Consider the following 17,739-nt stretch of genomic DNA (forward strand, 5'->3'; position numbering starts at 1 on the left):
ATATTTATTGTATTTGGCGTAGGAGGATGGAGGGGCACAGGAAGCATAGGAGAGACAATATGGGACACTTTCAACCAACGGATTGGAAAAATCAGGCAAAAAATAATATATACATTGTGTATGAGAAAAAAAAAGAAAAGGAAAGAAGAAAATGTATGTCACACAGCTGGGCTGCTTTAGAAGATATACCAAGCAACGAGCGAGTTGAAAGGGTTAAAAGCTGTTTGAGATGTTTGCATTTTAAATTATTTATAAGGCAAACGACGCAAAGGACAACAAAAGCTTGAAAATGTCAAATGGTAGAGAGAACATTGATCGCTAAGCAAATTGATTGAACATGACAATAATTTGAAAATAAACTACAGGTTATCAACACAACATGAAAGACTTGAAAGTAAAGTAAAAGTTCATCTTCTTTTCGAAAATGTTCATTGATCATGAGCTAAACATTCACATATTTTAAAATAAGAAACAGTCTCGAATTTGATCATGACAAAAAATTATTCTTTTTCATACTTTAAAATAGCTTTAACAACCTATATGAACAACCAACTGTAAGAGTTATAATCGTTTATTATTTTCTCAGCTTTAATATCAATTCACAATGGATGGATTAATATTTTTATGTTTTTCTCAAATGCACGTCTGGTCGCTGTAAGCTTTTCAGATAGGAAGAACGTATCAGCGTTGTCTTCTTTTAAGGTCATCGATATCACAACATTGATATCGATATAACTTAATCGCTACATAATACAGGTTATCGCTTATACAATAGGGTTCTTTTATATATGTATTGGATTAGCGTTATTATTGAAGTAAGTAAATAAGTATTATATACATACTTAGACCAGGGGATTTATATGTAGCCTACTACAACTCGGCCATTCTGACATTTGGATCTCCTGATCACGTAATCTTAAGTTATTTCTATACATTGATACATATGGATATTTTCTTATTATTAAGTAACATAGTAATACATTTAATATTTTTATATTTTTCTTCACATCTTAAATTTGATCTTTATTTTTTGATCCAGTGTCTTATATTCTGAATGCTCCACACGCCCTGATATGGGTTACGAGATACTTGAAAACCTTCCACATCTTTAAGTAAAAATCTATCATTTTTTAAAACTTTTTCTATTCGGTAAGGTCCTTTATTCTTTGGAATTAGTTTCTTTGACGTACCAACTGTGCTATCAAAATTTTTTACCATAACATAGTCTCCTTGCTTAAATTCTTTTGGCTTTCGTTTGCTTTTATCATAATAAGTTTTGTTGTAGGACTGAGCATTATTTTGAGCCTCAATTGCCTCATTCCTGATTTCTGTTAAACTCTTCTGCTTGGTGTCTTGATTTATCATTTCTAGTTTCTCTTTTAATTCATCTACTATTCGCCCCCTTTGTGACGTTCCAAACAACATAACACTTGGCAATTGTTTTACACTTCGATGCTGTGTATTGTTCATTGCATACTCCACCTGTTCTACCACTAAATCCCAATGCAATCCTTTCTCAGGTTCAACTAATTTTGCAATCATCGGGCCTAGACTTCTGTTAATTCTTTCTACCTGTCCGTTTGCTTGGGGAGATCCGGTCGCGATTTTAATATGTTTAATGTTATAGTTTTCTATAAACTCCTCGAACTCACTTGAAGTAAAACAACTACCTCTATCAGAAATAATACACTTTGGTTTACTGTATGTTCTAAAATAATCTTTAAGACTTGACAAAACTTCTTTAGTACTGGTTGTTTTCGTCGTATATAATCGTACGAATTTCGTAAACCCATCTACAACCACGAATATATGCTTTTTTGCTCTACCAGCACTCACTGGCCCATAATGATCAATGTGAATCAATTCAAATGGTCCATTGCCTTTAGGTATACAATGCAAGAAACCTTGTTCTTTTCCAGATCTTGGAGAATAGGCAACACATTTAAGACAGTTTTCAATATGACTAGTACATTTGTCTTTGAGGTTTGCGAACCAGTAACTTTTATTAATTAAATTAATCATTTTGTCTCTCCCTATATGTCCTATTTCATTGTGATACCTATACAACACATGATCTTCCATATTTTCTGGAACATAAAAGAGAAGTCTACCATCATTTGCTTTTCTATAAATCACTCCATTTCTCATCTCATACAATTTGTGTTCAGCCTTCTCTAATAATTTCCTTAAGTTTTGAATTTTAGGATCCTTTGATTGGCAAATTATTAGGTTATCTTCAAAACTTGTTGTTTCAACTACCATAACATTTGTACATCTGCTCAAAGCATCTACATGCTGCATTTTGTTTCCGGGCCTATAAATCAATTCATAATCATAGTTTTGAAGCTCTAACGCCCATCTAGCAATTCTAGGGTTAAGTTCAACTTTGTTTAATGTCAGTGTTAAAGAATTACAATCTGTCATAATCTTAAAGCGTTTACCTTGAAGGTAAATACGAAATCTGCGTAAAGCATAAATGATTGCAAGAGTTTCTAACTCAAAGCTATGATACTTTTCTTCTGCTCCGGTTGTTCGTTTTGAAAAATAGGATATAGGATGCAACAATTTGTCTGATTTTTTCTGAAGTAACACTGCTCCGAATCCTAAAGCACTGGCATCGCAATGCAATTCAACCTCATCCTTGTAATCGTAAATTGCTAACACCGGTGCATTTATAAGTTTTTCTTTGAGCAGTAAAAAACAATTTAATTCTTTTTCTTGAAACACAAATTCATTTTCTTTTTTCAAAAGATCATATAACGGTTTCGCTAAAATAGAAAAATCTTTAATAAATCTACGAAAGTACGAGCATAACCCAAGAAAACTTTGAACAGCCTGTGCCTTTTCAGGTATTGGAAAATTTTTTATCGCTTCCATTCCTTTATCATCTGTTTTTATACCTTCACCTGATATTTGATAACCTAAATATTTGACACAGGACTTCATAAATTCACATTTGTCCAAACGTAGCTCTAATTTATTCTTAGCTAATCTTATAAAAACATCCTTTAGAGTTTCTAAGTGTTCATTTATATCCTTGCTGGCGACCATGATATCGTCCATATACACAACTAACTTGTTGTCTTTAATCATATCACAAAATATCTTATTTATAAAGCGTTGAAACACAGCTGGCGAATTTTTTAATCCCATGGGCATTCTTAAAAATTCGTATTGCCCTAATGGAGTGACAAACGAGGTGTACTTAATAGATTCCTTATTTACATGCACATGAAAGTATCCATTTTTAAGATCCAATTTTGTGAACACCGTTTTATTTACTAATTTGTCAAGTAGGTCATCTATCAGTGGTAATGGATAATTATCTTTAATTAAAACTTTATTTAGTTTTCTAAAGTCGATACACAAACGAATATCTCCTGTTTTCTTTTTTACTAACACGATTGGTGACGCGTACTCCGACTCACTCGGCTGTATAATTCCTTTTTTTAAATAATCATCTAATAATATTTGCAATTGATCTTTTTCTGTATATGAAAGGCGTCTGGGAGAACAACTAAAGGGTTTCGATTTTTCTAAATTTAATTTGATTTCACATCTAGTCATTGGCTCTTCTGGGATTGTCGCATTTAAAGAATAAATTTTAATTATTTGTCTTAGTTTACATTTGGTATCATAATTCAGTTTTTCGTCCCAATTAAAATCTTCAATTGTGTCTTCAGTGTAATTAATATTTGATAAGTCATTGACGACTTTTTCTAATTCTTCCTCAATAAATTTGTTATTTGATTGAATAGTAAGTATTTCGTGTCTCTGTTCATTTAACGTCCTATCAGACTGTATCCTATCTTTTTCCTTTAACTCTGTGTTATCTGTTTTATTTAATTCTATACTAACTGTTTCATCTAACTGTTTACTTACTATTTTATCTACTTGTTTACTAACTGTTTCATCTAACTGTTTACTTACTATTTTATCTACTTGTTTACTAACTGTTTCATCTAACTGTTTACTTACTATTTTATCTACTTGTTTACTAACTGTTTCATCTAACTGTTTACTATATTTTAAGTTAGAATTATTTGTATCTTCTCTGTTTTCAATCTCCATTTTTTGTACTGTAACCAATTTCAGTGCGCTTAGATTAAATTTCAAATTACATGCCGCTAAAAAGTCTCTTCCAAGAACTACATCGTGACTCATAGACTCATTCGGTACTACATTTAAATAAAAATAACATTTTATTGATCCTTTCAATACATAACATAAGGTTTTTCCAAATATGTTTAATTGGCTTTGATTTAAACCGAAATATTCTTTCAATACTGGCTCCAGTGTTAGGTGATTTGATATATGACGTTTTTTAACAAAAGAAATAGAGCTTCCAGAGTCTAGGAGGCACGCTGCAATTAATGGAGATCTAGATTTTTGACAAAAATATATATTGAATATTCTTACATATTGGTTGCCAGTCGCACTCTTCCTCTCCGGACATTGGGCAACAAAATGGCCAAAAGCACCACAAGCGTAGCAAGATCCTCGCTCCCTTTTCGGTTTATGACAATCAATTGCTAGATGACCCTTGGAATTGCAATTCACGCAACGCACATCCTTATAGACGCTGTTATAAGACTCTCTGCCCGATTGTGTTGGAATAGGATGTTTCTTTAACTCCGGTAGACGCACTGATGAAAACGCCTGAAGGATTTGCCTTGGATCCGAAAAACACTGGATACGTGCTTGATCGCGCAAACTTTTTGATGATATCCCGTCAATGATGCACTCCAACAGCTCCTCCATATCGATGTTGATGTCATCAGCCAGCCTCATCTTTTCATCGAAATAGGAACCAAAATTCTCGCTGGCTAGCCACTTGCGATTCTGAAATTTGCTTCTAGCCTCAGCTTTCGATGTTTTATTTCCAAATGCCAAGTAAAGTTGATCAAACAGCTGATCGACCGGCTCGAGAATACGTGTCGCACTGTTGTGCAGCCACTGTTGTGCTTTACCCTTTAGCTTAGCGATAAACAGCATCCGCATGCATACAACATCCAAGTTATATATTTGCGAAATATTTTGCATCTGAGAAATCCAAGCGCGAGCACAAGTGTCCCCATTATAATCCATAGCAACTTCCTTTGCTAGCGACAGAGCTGCTGCTGGTGAATCCAATAACTTGTTTATCATTTGGTTGGATCGCTGTTCAACACTACCATATTTGGCGGTGCCAATGTGGTCGTTGATATTTCCAGCGTTGCCACTGCAGTTGGTGTCTTTTAGAGCGTTGCCACTGTGGATGTTGACGTCATTAATGCTGTCAAGGCAATCGACTGTAAGATTGCCATGTGCTCGATCTGAAACCTCGAGACACAACTTCTGTAGCATGGCTCTGGTAGCATTGAGTTCTCCACGTAACTGTATCAATGTTACAGCTTCATCGTTTAATGCTTCCATTTGCTCTGGCTGAGCGCTGATTTGTTGTTCGACAGCTTCAATCTCCTCATCATGCGGTAGCTCAGCATCCACATGTTGAGCTAGGGGCTGATCACGGTTTCCTTGCTGCTCAATGTTTTCAGCTTGCTGAGACTCCGGTGGACTTCCACGCTGCTCTGGTGGAATTTCAAGCAGACGGGCCATAATTTCGGCTCTAGAGCCCGTTGTAGGCAGACCGAGACTCTGTAACCACTGTTTTAAAAACACTACGGAACACAAATTAAAGTTAACTTCGTTCATGGCGAGTAAGAACCACTTCTGAGATTGTAAGAGTTATAATCGTTTATTATTTTCTCAGCTTTAATATCAATTCACAATGGATGGATTAATATTTTTATGTTTTTCTCAAATGCACGTCTGGTCGCTGTAAGCTTTTCAGATAGGAAGAACGTATCAGCGTTGTCTTCTTTTAAGGTCATCGATATCACAACATTGATATCGATATAACTTAATCGCTACATAATACAGGTTATCGCTTATACAATAGGGTTCTTTTATATATGTATTGGATTAGCGTTATTATTGAAGTAAGTAAATAAGTATTATATACATACTTAGACCAGGGGATTTATATGTAGCCTACTACACAACCAAAGATGAATTAAGTCGAAAAATAACAAAATTTTGCCAAAGACTATAAATTATTCTCCTATTGAACAAATACCACACAAAACTCATTATATTTTTCCTATTTGATGTACAAATTAGAAGTATTTTTCTTCCTTTTGTTTGGTATAAATTTTCTGTGAGTCTGTTTTATGGTACAAAAATGGGAAAATGCTTCAGAAAAAAAAACATACAACGAATAAATATAAAACTCGTACATAAATTTTAGTTCTTCATGAATCAGAACAAAACACAAAAGAGTTTTGTGTGAGTGTGTATGGTAAAACGTTTTACCATTATAAATGCACCATGGATGTGTATATTTAACCGCTCTTGAGAGCTAAATTACGGGAGGCAAAAACAACAGCAACAACAAAAGATTTCAACTCTACGAAATGCATAATTCGAACAATTTTCAGTGTAATTAGACTTGCACTTAAATGGTCAACAAGGAGCAGGACCCCACACACACACACACCAAGAGCGGGAGCAAGAGGGAGGAGTTGCCACCACAACAGATTACACTAAATACGAATGTGAAGTGGAGGCAAGCAACCAACAACAGCGGCGCAACAAAATGAATGAAAAACAACAAAAGAAGTCAGCCAAAAAGGCCATAAATGTACGACAACCGCAAATAAAACGGCTGGCAAATTGGTTGAGAGAAAGAGAATATAGAAAAGCGGTAGTTAACCAACAGAAAACGGCAAGGGGATTGTGCTCCGGGAAAGGTTCATGAAGAAAATTATGTGCTTGTGTGCCTGAGAATCGTTGCTGCTGCTGCCGTCTTAAAAGTCGCTAAATGCGCAACTTTGTCTATTTTGTTTTTAGTTCTTATTGTTGGTGGAGTGGCGGCGGCACACGAAAAGGAAATATATATAATCTGCTTGATTTGTTAACAATCAACGAAATTCGAAATTTTCCTTAAGATAGGCAGCACAATTCTTGAAGGTCTACATTGTATTTCACACATTTGTATCGTCTATTGACCTTTAGTAAAATATAAAGCTTAAAAACATCTTTCAAGTGAAAAATTAAAACATTTTTTATAATAAACATTTTTTTTGAAGGGGTAGCTCTTCCTTATGTACAATTCATTAATTTGGTTGCTTTTAAGTTACATACACCATTTTCTCATTTTCTTAGAAAATTAATTTTCTTTTAAGTATCTGCTCTTATGTAAATTTGACTTGATTCCTTACTGCTGCTCGGTTTTCCCTTTATTCTGTGGCCTCCCTTTCTTATTTTTTTTTTTTTTGCTCTCTTGACGCTTCATTAAGCGTCCTTCCGCACTTCCCCACTCTCCAGCCAATATAATGTGTTGCCTATCAACAGGCGTTTGTTCGTTCAGTTCACTTGAGTGAAATTTGTTCAAGGATATGAGTTGTTAGGTTAATGTTATGTGTGTGTCCCCACCACAACCATATCCTACTTCTAATTTTTCGGAGTGACGAAATGTTGAAACGTTGCCAAGGAGATCTCTTTGCTATCGTTTCTTTTTGCTTCATTCTTCTTCAGTCGCTTAAACTGTCGTTTAGTTAATGATGCAGCCATGTAGTGGGTCTTGATTGTGGTAGGGCTGACTAGGCAACACAGCCTCAACATAAAGTCCTTTGACACACAGCAAGCAAAGGAACGGAAGTTGTTGCCAAGAAAGAACGACTTTTAAAGCATAAAATGAGAACATACGAAAAAAAGATACGAAAGGCAGACATTTTAGTCTGCCTATTTTTTTTTTTCGACACAACTCGGCGTATGCTTGATTTTTGTGTTTAATGTGCTGCAAATTGTTTGATAAAAATTTTCTTGAATTTTAAAGCCAAACGCAGATGATATAGAGAACTGCAATTATTATAACTTTTTTGTCTAGACAAAAGCAAAAAGAAAGTGTTCCTGTTTGTGTGTGCGACGACCTTCTCCAAAAAGGACCTTCTGCTGATATCACCTGTCACATAAATAGTGGAGGCGAATGAATTATTAAAGTAGCAAACTTTTAACCTCCCAACTTTTCTCTCACAACAGTTTTTACTCTATTTTTTCAAGATGCTTAAAAAGAGCCGCGTTGTCTGGAACAGAAGAAAGAGAAAAACGGAGAGAGAGAGAAAGAGATGATGACTCGCCAAGTCTGGCCACTATAAAAAAGTTTTCATTTGCTGCTGCTGTGGCTGCGGCTGTTTCTGTGACTTGCTAAAGTAATAAAAAGCGCTGCGGCCCGTTATAATAAGCGGCGGCAACTACTAGAGAAGGAAAAAAAGGAACCAAACTCTTGGTTTTGCTGTTGTTGTTTTTGTTGGCAACATAAGTGGCACCTGTGACCGAAAAAAAACCGCAAAAACAAACACACACAACACACACACACACAGATAGAACACAGCAGCACTTTGTCTAGGATAAAAAGTTTCTTTTGTCGCCATTCTGGTTTATTTTATACCCTGTAGCAAAATGGTAAAAATGTTTACTAAGAACGCCAATAAGTTGGCAATCATTTTCTGAACTACATCTAACTGTACTTATGGTGACCCCGATGTGATAAGGAATCAAGGAAAGATATCAATTAATCTTTTCCTCCCTTTACAGAAATTATTACAAGAATCCACAGGGTAACTCCAAGTTGATGTTGCTTTTTGAGGCTTTTTGAGGGTGGTGTTTTTTTTTGTGCTGAGGGGCTTATAAAATAAAAATTCGACAGACAACAAGGCGGCAATATGGCATTAAGGCAAATATATTAACAACAACAACGAGAGTGAGAGTGAGTCAGAAGAAATTCCTTTAATCTGGCTTAGGAAAAGTCACTAAACGAGCTCATTGTGAAAATATGCAAGAAAGTGAAAGATCTTAGAAAAAAAGTCAAAAATTTATATTAAAGTCTGAAGTTTTTTCATTTTGGTTAAAAAATTTGGCATAATTTAGTAGACTAATCAAATGAATTTAAAATATTGTGACGAACAAAGGAATAAAAATGTGTTTGACATTTACAATATTTTTAATAATTGAAATATTTTTTGATTAAATATAAATGTTTGAATATAATTGAAATACGTTTTTCAAAAAGTTTAAATTTAAAAAGGTTAATTGAATTTAAATTTGCACAGGAAAATCTTTTCATAATTTGAAATTCTTTTTGCAGGTTTTCTAAACAAAAGAAAAGGGAAAACTTATTTAATTATCACTGCATTCGGTTTATTTGGGTTAGTTGCCAACTCCAAAACACACACACATGCACCCACACACGCACACGCATGCCCGAATGAATTTGAAAAGGCTTCGTTTTTCCCCATTTCGCACAGAGGGACTTTACGCAAACATATTATGAAAGGGAATTTTATTTTTATTTTTTTTGTTGAAATGAAAATCAGTTCCTTTTTCTATTTTTTTGCATGTAAAATGTAATTAAAGCATACTTTAGAGTTTCAAAGAAAAAGAGATGGTTGATGGAGAGGCGGCAAGGGTAAAAAAAAAAAGAGACAGCAAAACAACTGCAAATACTCAAAATTTTGTGGTTTTACTTGGATTTGGCTTTGGGTTTCTGAGTTTTAGCCTGGTCAAGTACCACAGAAAGTGTAGAGAAGTGTGCAGTTCTATTTCCTCTTACCACTCCTCCTCTCTTTCTTCGCACTTCCCTAGTCATTCGTGTATGCACACATGTGTTTTTACTTTTCAATGCGGCAGTACACACACACCAACACAAAAAAAATATGTCAAGAGAGTTAGGAGGATGCGCCAACGTTGGCATAATTAGGAAACTTGCTGCTTGCCACTTGACTTGGTTGTCAAGAGATACAGAGAAGCAGAGAGATAGAAATTTGAGTGTCAGATAGGTAAAAGAGGAGCCTAGGCGGTCAGCGCACACAGAGAACATCACACAACACACACACACGCACACTTGCACAAACAACGAGAAAGAAGCTGCAGGACCAGGACCAAATGCAGCCTCAGCTTACAATTAAAACAACTGAGTTGCCATATTTGAAGAAGAAAGGAAAAAGCAACAGCAAAGGGCAGGCGAAGAGGCAAAGCCGGCACACAATGATGACAAGGAGTCTACTCATTTTACCCCACCCGCCCTCTAGATGGACTCATAATCATAGTTTTAATGCGTATGTTTGTGTGTGTATCCTCTGTTTTATTCTGCCTTTCATTGTAAGGCTGAAAAACAATTGTACAAAAACCCAAGGACATGCATTTAATTTGGCCCAGCTCTCCACTCATTTCGTTTGTATGTGTGTGTGTGTGTGTGTGTGTGTGTAGGACTTTTCATTGTTGTGCCCTTCTCAACAAATTTTAGCTTTTGTTGTTTTTCTTTTGACCAGAGTGTGAGCATTTAATTGTTGGCCTCATAAACATAATTTTTAATGATGAACTTGGTACGAAAACTTGAGCCATATCAATGGAACTAATTTGCTTGAAAAAAGAGACACACAACACAACACAGCGCAGACACACACACATACACACACACAGACAGACAGTACCGTTACTGTCTACTGCAGAAAATGGATAAGGGGGAAAGAATACGTATATATATTTTATCACAGCTGCAAAGAGGCCTTCTCCTAAACACAGACAACAATTAAAATGACCATTAAAGTGAGCAAAGCAAGGACACAAGATAGGGGCAAACAAATAGAGGAAGAAATTCCCAGAGATGGCTGCCATTTTTCCAGACTTGGGGGGCCTCATGTGTTTTGGTTGCATACAATACAGAAATGTGACAATTAAAATTTTCGGGCCATGTCTTTTGTGGGTTTTTACTGACAACCTTTTATGTTCTCCACGACCTCTCTTCTTTATAGACTGTCTTCTTAGATTCTGGCTGATAATTGTAGAACTTTGAGCTTTAAATTTAGTGAAATTTTAATAAAATATCTTGAATGAGGAATATTATTTCAACAATTTAATAACTTGCTTTAGAAGCCAATCAAATTTTTAATAATCTACTTTTTCATAAAGGCGCAACTGACGGAAATAAGTTCTTTCTGCTTGGACAAGTTTTACTTTACCGAAATGTTGCTTTAAAGTGGCAACTTTATGCTATTCATTTTCCATTAAATGCTTCCGCCATAGCACAAGAGAACAAAAAAAAAAAAAAAAACGAATACGTTGAAATTGGGGAAAAAAGGGAACTTTACTCTGACAACAGGGCACATAATTGATGCCTCCCGGGAGCAGTGATAAAAACAAATCAGCGGCATACACACACACACACACACACTCATGCACACCATGAGGGTTGTGTCTTTTTCCCGCCTACCTCTAAAAACAAAAAGAAACGCCTATTTTCCGCGTGTGAGTGTGTGTGCGCTTAATATAATTCACACCATTAAACCAAGAACTGCGGCAGCGGCATTTGGCCCCTGTTAGACATAAATTTTTATAGACAATGCAAAAGTCGCCCCTTTCGACACAGTATGGGGGCGGGTCGGAGCAGAGGAGGGGAATGTGTGTTATATGCCAAGGGTAGAAAATATGTTAAGTGAGGTGCTACTGCTTATCAACCTTGTTCGGTTCTTTTTTTTTTTTTTTGGTATTTTTTTGTGATAAATTTTCGTTTTTTTTGTTGTTGTGTTAGTTGGCCGCAGAAAAAAAGGAGTGGAGTGTTTTTTCTACTACTCCGCTCAGCTGTCTGTCCCTTAACATTAACCCTTGAGGACCTGTGGCCGGGGCCAACTCTTAGCCTTTTAGCTTATCAACGCGTTATGCCAACACCGAAATACACAAAATGGAAGAAGAATGACTAACAAACATATACAACAAACATCTGATGGAAACAGTGGTTGAAAAGTTACACGGCAATGCTAATACTGATATTAGAGTACGAAATAAGCATTAGCAATTAAATGCAATGGTGAGAATACAAATCTTAGGAACATAAAACAATGTCTCTTATCTATCCGTACATTAAGACATTAATTGATGGACTAGCATGTATTTTGCCCCACAGTGCCTATGCGGTTACTTTCTCCTAGTTAGGTAGGCGCCAAGAGAGTTTGCTCTAGTGTGGTGGCTTCTTGTTTGAGATGGGGTTAGCTGATGTTTGTAGGTGTGTCACAGAATTGTGTGTGTGTGCGTTTGTGAGTGTGTGCTACTTAGCTTAATGTAAACCATGTGCATGCCTCGTTGCGCACCCACCAACAACAACAACAACAACCACTTTGCTGTGCAACCAGGCTTCAACTTGCGGGAAAGGGGAAGCTCTTGGCACACATTGACACAACCTATCCTCCAGGCTTTCCCCCCTCCTCATCTTCCCACTTCTTTTTCTATTTTAATACTTTTTTTTTAACCAAAATGCTTTGCCAACTGGAAGAAATATACGCTTGACACGTGCACCCAAAAGAACAGAGAAAGAGAGACAAGAAAAGGGAGATGAACCGTAGAGTGAAAGAGAGCATAAATTTTGATCTGTATGACGAAAAAGTTCCAGCGAATGAAAAAGAGATTATCAACAAAAAAAAAACCGAAACTTATTACCAAAGCGCAAGGAATTTTTTATGCAAAATCAACTTGTTGAGCGAAAATTAATTTTTTAATGAATTTCTTTTTTAAGATAAACCTTAGCAGAAAAACAAAAGAAAGCAACCTAAAGTAGTAAAAAGTTTTCCACCTTAGGCAGCAGGTGATTTAATTAAAACATTCTTGGAAAATTTCTAAAGCCAAATATTGGGAAGTCGACTTTTAAGTATCCTTTTGGAAAATTTGTTGACAGCTTTTCTAGGATACTGCTTCTCTTTAAAGATGATATAGGCCTCTGAGCTAAGAGCTAAGGATTTTAAGTTCCTTCTTATGTGTATTTGCATTCTCCACTTGGTAATCGAAATATTATATTTAATTAATCTCCTATAGTAAGGCCATTGATTAAGCTGGATATTTGACATATAGCGGATACGGAAAGTAAGAAAAATAAAATGGGTCAAAAAAAAGTGCTGACTTTCCCACCGAGCCCATTCACCTTGCGTTCTATAAGAACTTTTCATTAAAGCTTTTTGGCTCACTTTTGGGTTATTCATAAATTTTCAGCATGACTGCAGCAGCTGTGACCCTTTATCCTTATTGATTTTCAATTAATATGCCACATAGTCCAATTAGCCCATTTTCGTTTTTGGCAACAATTAGGCAAGCAGAATTTGCTGTTCTGTCTCGAAAAGGTGGCAAAATGACGCTGCGTGTTTTGTTTAAGTGTCAGGAAAACGAGCAGAGGAGCAGGAAGTTCGTACAGGAAGGAGGTCTGTGTTGAAAAGGAGAAAGGCGATACGCCCCCCAAACTGTCAGCCATAATTTGCCATTGCAGCCGCTAATTTCACAAGCCTCCTGCTCTCTCCACGACCCTCTCTCACACTTGGTTTAGTACCCCCCTCCCCAGTGTGACTATTTCTAGACGACAACTTGACAGGCAGCAGGCAGAAGGTAAACTGAGAACGAGTGGGAAAAGAAATGGCAAGAGAGACAAGCGGAATGACGCTTTGCTGATTGGCGAGAAGTTTGATTGACCGGCTGATTTGGTGGGTGGGTGGTCCGTGAAGTTAGTCTAGAGTAGCTCACTGACTGAATGACTAACTACTGTTTGAGGTCTACTTCTGCCATTGCAGACGAAAAAAGCTAACTAAGTTACACTTAGAGACTTCTCTCTAAATTGTCAAGGAAAACTCTATTCAACTCTTGTGATTCGTATCATCTCGCCAATACGAATGCATTAATGATAAATTACAAGAAATATCAGCCAATATAGATTTAATTAGATATCGAGGGCATTAACGATTAAAACTAGGACTTACATATGTAATTGTTGAAATAAAAGTAAGGCAATTAGCCATTTACTCACCTAATGAACCAGAAAAAAGACGGCACATGAAAAAAAGTAGAGAAAAACAAAATTAGTTATTGTTATTGTTTTTCCACAGTGTAGGGTTAGTTTTTAGTAGTTGGCATTTCCATTGCAAAACATTTTTTTCTATTTTTTTTTCGGCTAGACGGCAACATGTCAGCGGTCTCAGACACATCGTCTCAGCGCCGCCGTCGGCTTTGCCGTCTGCTGTCAACATTTAGTTTAGGCTAGGCAACAATTTTTGCTGGAATGCAATTTACGTTGAGTTGCCTCTTTGCAACTCTTTGTGTGTTTGTATGGGGCAGATACGACTGCCTTTAAGTTGGGGAAAAAGAAGGGAAACTTTGTTCTACTTGTTTGTTTGTCTATGTGTGTGCGAACCCATTCTCATCCTCGCTTATGACTGAAATCAGCAGGAGCCACTACTACCTACTGCTACCCAGTTATACTCTCTTGGCCACATTGTAAACGCATTTGGCCGGAAATGATATCGACTCCTGGGTTAAAGTGTGTTCATGTTGCAACTGAAGTTGTTGGCTTTGTTGCTGCCCATTGTAGTAGCCGTTGTTGTTGCCGCTGTTGCTGTCGTGTCGTGTCGTGGTGTTGCATTTGCCGCTTCGTTGCACTGGCGATTGGCAACTACTACAGGCGGTGGCAGCGGCAGCAGCAGCGGCAATGGCGTCTGTTGCCTTCTTTCCTCTTTTGCCGATGTTGTTGTTGTTTTGTTGCTGTTGTGTCTGGCTCTGTTTCTGCTTTGTCTTTAAGTGGCCAATGAGCATGGTCAGGATAACAGTACAAAACAGAACAGGACACGACAGCAAAAGCCTCTCATCTAGCCACTGGCAAAAAGGCTTTCAGGTTATTGTGCGTGCATGTTGCTATTATTCTGTCTGTATCTTTTCCCTTTTTATTTTTAAAGAAGCAGCTTTGTGCAATTGTCAGTTTATCAGCTTTTTTGAATGAGGCATAAAATGAAAGCATACTTAAATAGAGATGAATAAACCACTATCATACATGACAGAGACATGAAAAAGTATTTATTCTTATCATCCAATGGAATATTAATTTTATATTTGAAAAATTGATATCAACATTGAAGTTGATAATCGATAATAATAACCAGAGTTCTATTATCAAGACAACAATTATACTAAATGTTGTTAGATATATAAGAAGAGCCTCTGAATATAGGGATTCGATGGTGAATTTGTGTGCGTGTGAGATCGCTTTTAGAGTTATTGCACATATCTTTCAACATTAATCTTTCTCCCACTCATGGATGATGCCTTGACATTGATGGTGGTGACTTTTACACACGACTTTCACGTGCTCTCATTCTACACTCTTTCAATCCTTTTTCATAAATTAAAACGGCGCGTCAACGCCAAACACATGACGTTATCCTTCATCCACGAAAGAGATTTTGGAACCCAAAAAAGTATGCTATGGGGGAAAAAGAACAATGTAGAAAACAATAAAACAAAAGCACAGACAATTGTGTCCTGCTACCCTGCTCTTGCGTTTTTTTTTTTCACCCAGCTCCTGCTCCGTTCGTTATTACCTTGGAGATTAATTAATTGCGAAGCAAAAATATGCTACAAGTTCAACTTGGCTTGACTCTGGTTTGCTCTCCTCCCCATCTACTCCCGCTGGCCCCAGCGAAACGACCGTACAACTGACTGTCAGTCATTTCCTAGGGGCTGACACTGAGGCGGCGGCGGCTCGTTGCCAGCATTTATGACTACACACATACACACACACAAAAAAGGCAGCAGAACAACAAAATCCATGGTAATTTTCGGGCTTGCTTTTGTTTATGGCTTTTACTTGTTTTTTCTCCTGCTGCTTCTTTTTTTTATAAAGTGGAAAATTGCAGACAGCATTGTTTGTTATTTATTGCCATTTTGATATGAAAACCTTTTTTTTTTTTTTATATAGAAAAGTACAAAGTGTGGGTTAAAGGGGCAGACGCAGAGGGCACTAGAACTAATGCCAAGTTTCATCAATATCAAGTGGCTGAGAATGACAGGCAATTTGGCGTATAACATGAATATTTAATAAGACTAAATATGGAATAGGACTAGAAGCCAATCAATAGTATATATATATATATATATTCTGAGTATTAGTATTTGCAGATTAAAAACATGAAGTAATATATACCAATATGTAAGACAAAGGTAATGCGGTAACTTGTTTTGGCACCAGTTGATCATTTTAATAAGAAAAACTTATACAAGAGAATGAAAATTATACGCTCCTTATTATTAAGGATATGCAGCCAAACATTAATCAGATTTTAATTTAGAATCACACAACATTTTGTGGCCACAAATACAAACTCAATCAACCTTTTAAGGTAGAAAAAACATAATACAGGCTAAACATTCACCTTGTCAACCCCATTTTAGCATTGAAATCAATTTGACAAAAGCCACATAAATTTAAATAAATTGCGGCCACATAAATTTAGACATGGAAGAAAAAAAAGGACGACTCTGATGATAAACCAAAAGGCAAATAAACTAACCAGGCGACGTCGGACGACTCAACTAACAAAACAAACACACACACACACACACAAAAAAAAGGGGTAAACCCGAGAAACTAAAAACGTGGCAAGGAGCAGGAAATCGCTATGTAAACGAATAATATTCACTTGTAGGTTTGTGGAGGGGCAGATGGATAGAAGCGGAAGGTCCACCAACTAACGAAAATAGAAACAACAAATACAATTTAAGCTGAGAAAATCAAAATGAAGCATAAACAAACAAAACACAGAAGAGAGTCGAGCGAACATGGCACAAAAGCAAATGGAGCCAATAATAGAAAAAAAATGTATAAGAAGATTGCCCAAAGGAGACAAGAAAGGGGGGGAAAATGGCGGCGCGAGCTCAATTGGGTGGCAGGAAGAAGGTCGAACCCAAACAGGAAAGTGTATAAATGAAAAGAAATCGAAACCGATTGAGAGGAGGAGAGAAAACACAAAAAACACAGGGATAAGCAGGCGGCATAGCACCAAAAATCCCAAAACGTAACGAACCCAATGCCAGAGAGCCAGCATAAATGAATTCTAAGCAGGCGACGGCCGTGGGTTACAGTGGAACAAAGAAGGAAAAATAGAGAACAATAACAATAATCACGAATTATTTGAGACTTTTGATTCAAGTGCTGTGAAAGCCACTTAAATAGTGTGGCTGCCATTCAAATTCTGTACTATAATTATGTAGTTTTTCGACCCACTGTATTTCCTTGGGGAAATGTTTGGCCAGCCTCGAAGCCAGCCTATGTCCTGGAAACCAACTGTCCCACCCGTCTGTCAGACAGTCGTCAAGCAGGAGCAAAAAAAAAGGGCTTTTCATAATATTTTTAGACATTTGACTTTTGATTGAGCGCATTACACGCGGCTCAGGGTGAAAGAAATCCCAGGGTTAGAGAAATGAAGTCCTCTCTCTCATACTCTCTACCGGCTTACGTTACCAATTGAAGCAATTTATTTGGCCCGCATTTTCCTCGTTCTTTCTCGCTTCCACTTTCCAGTGTTTTGTCTCTATGTATATCTGTGGCAACATTCAAATGGCAAACGGTTTTGGGTGTGCTATAAAATTAGATTGTCCTGGCTTATGCAAAAGATTTGCTAGCTGCTGGTTCCTGTAGATTGCCAAAGTATTTTATTGAAAATCTAAGTTAAAATATCTAAACGGCGGTGTTTTATTACCTGACAGCAGCACTGCCGGCGCCAACTTGAGGCATGTTTAGCAGCATGTCTTACATTACCAACTAACCCAAAGTAAAATGTTGAACCAGAAAGAGAGAATGAGATGCATAAAAGGGATGAGTGGAAAAGTTTTTGCGGT

The 17,739-nt window shown here is 36.8% G+C and overlaps 2 protein-coding genes across 3 annotated transcripts in view; both read right to left on the reverse strand.

Annotated features, from left to right (window-relative positions):
- The window catches only part of bru1 (bruno 1), a 111,156-nt gene that overhangs the window by 52,826 nt on the left and 40,591 nt on the right, over positions 1-17,739 (reverse strand). The gene's annotated exons all lie outside the window — the stretch shown is intronic.
- Positions 4,180-6,021, reverse strand: LOC137581083 (uncharacterized). The gene is made up of 3 exons (XM_068295250.1): positions 6,009-6,021; positions 4,420-5,660; positions 4,180-4,364 (listed from the first exon to the last, which is right to left on the reverse strand). Coding segments are annotated over exons 1-3 (1,254 nt in total). The 5' UTR covers positions 6,010-6,021; the 3' UTR covers positions 4,180-4,352.

This window comes from Drosophila tropicalis, unplaced genomic scaffold, assembly GCF_018151085.1.
Source record: "Drosophila tropicalis isolate 14030-0801.00 unplaced genomic scaffold, ASM1815108v1 contig_845, whole genome shotgun sequence".
NCBI lineage: Eukaryota > Metazoa > Arthropoda > Insecta > Diptera > Drosophilidae > Drosophila > Drosophila tropicalis.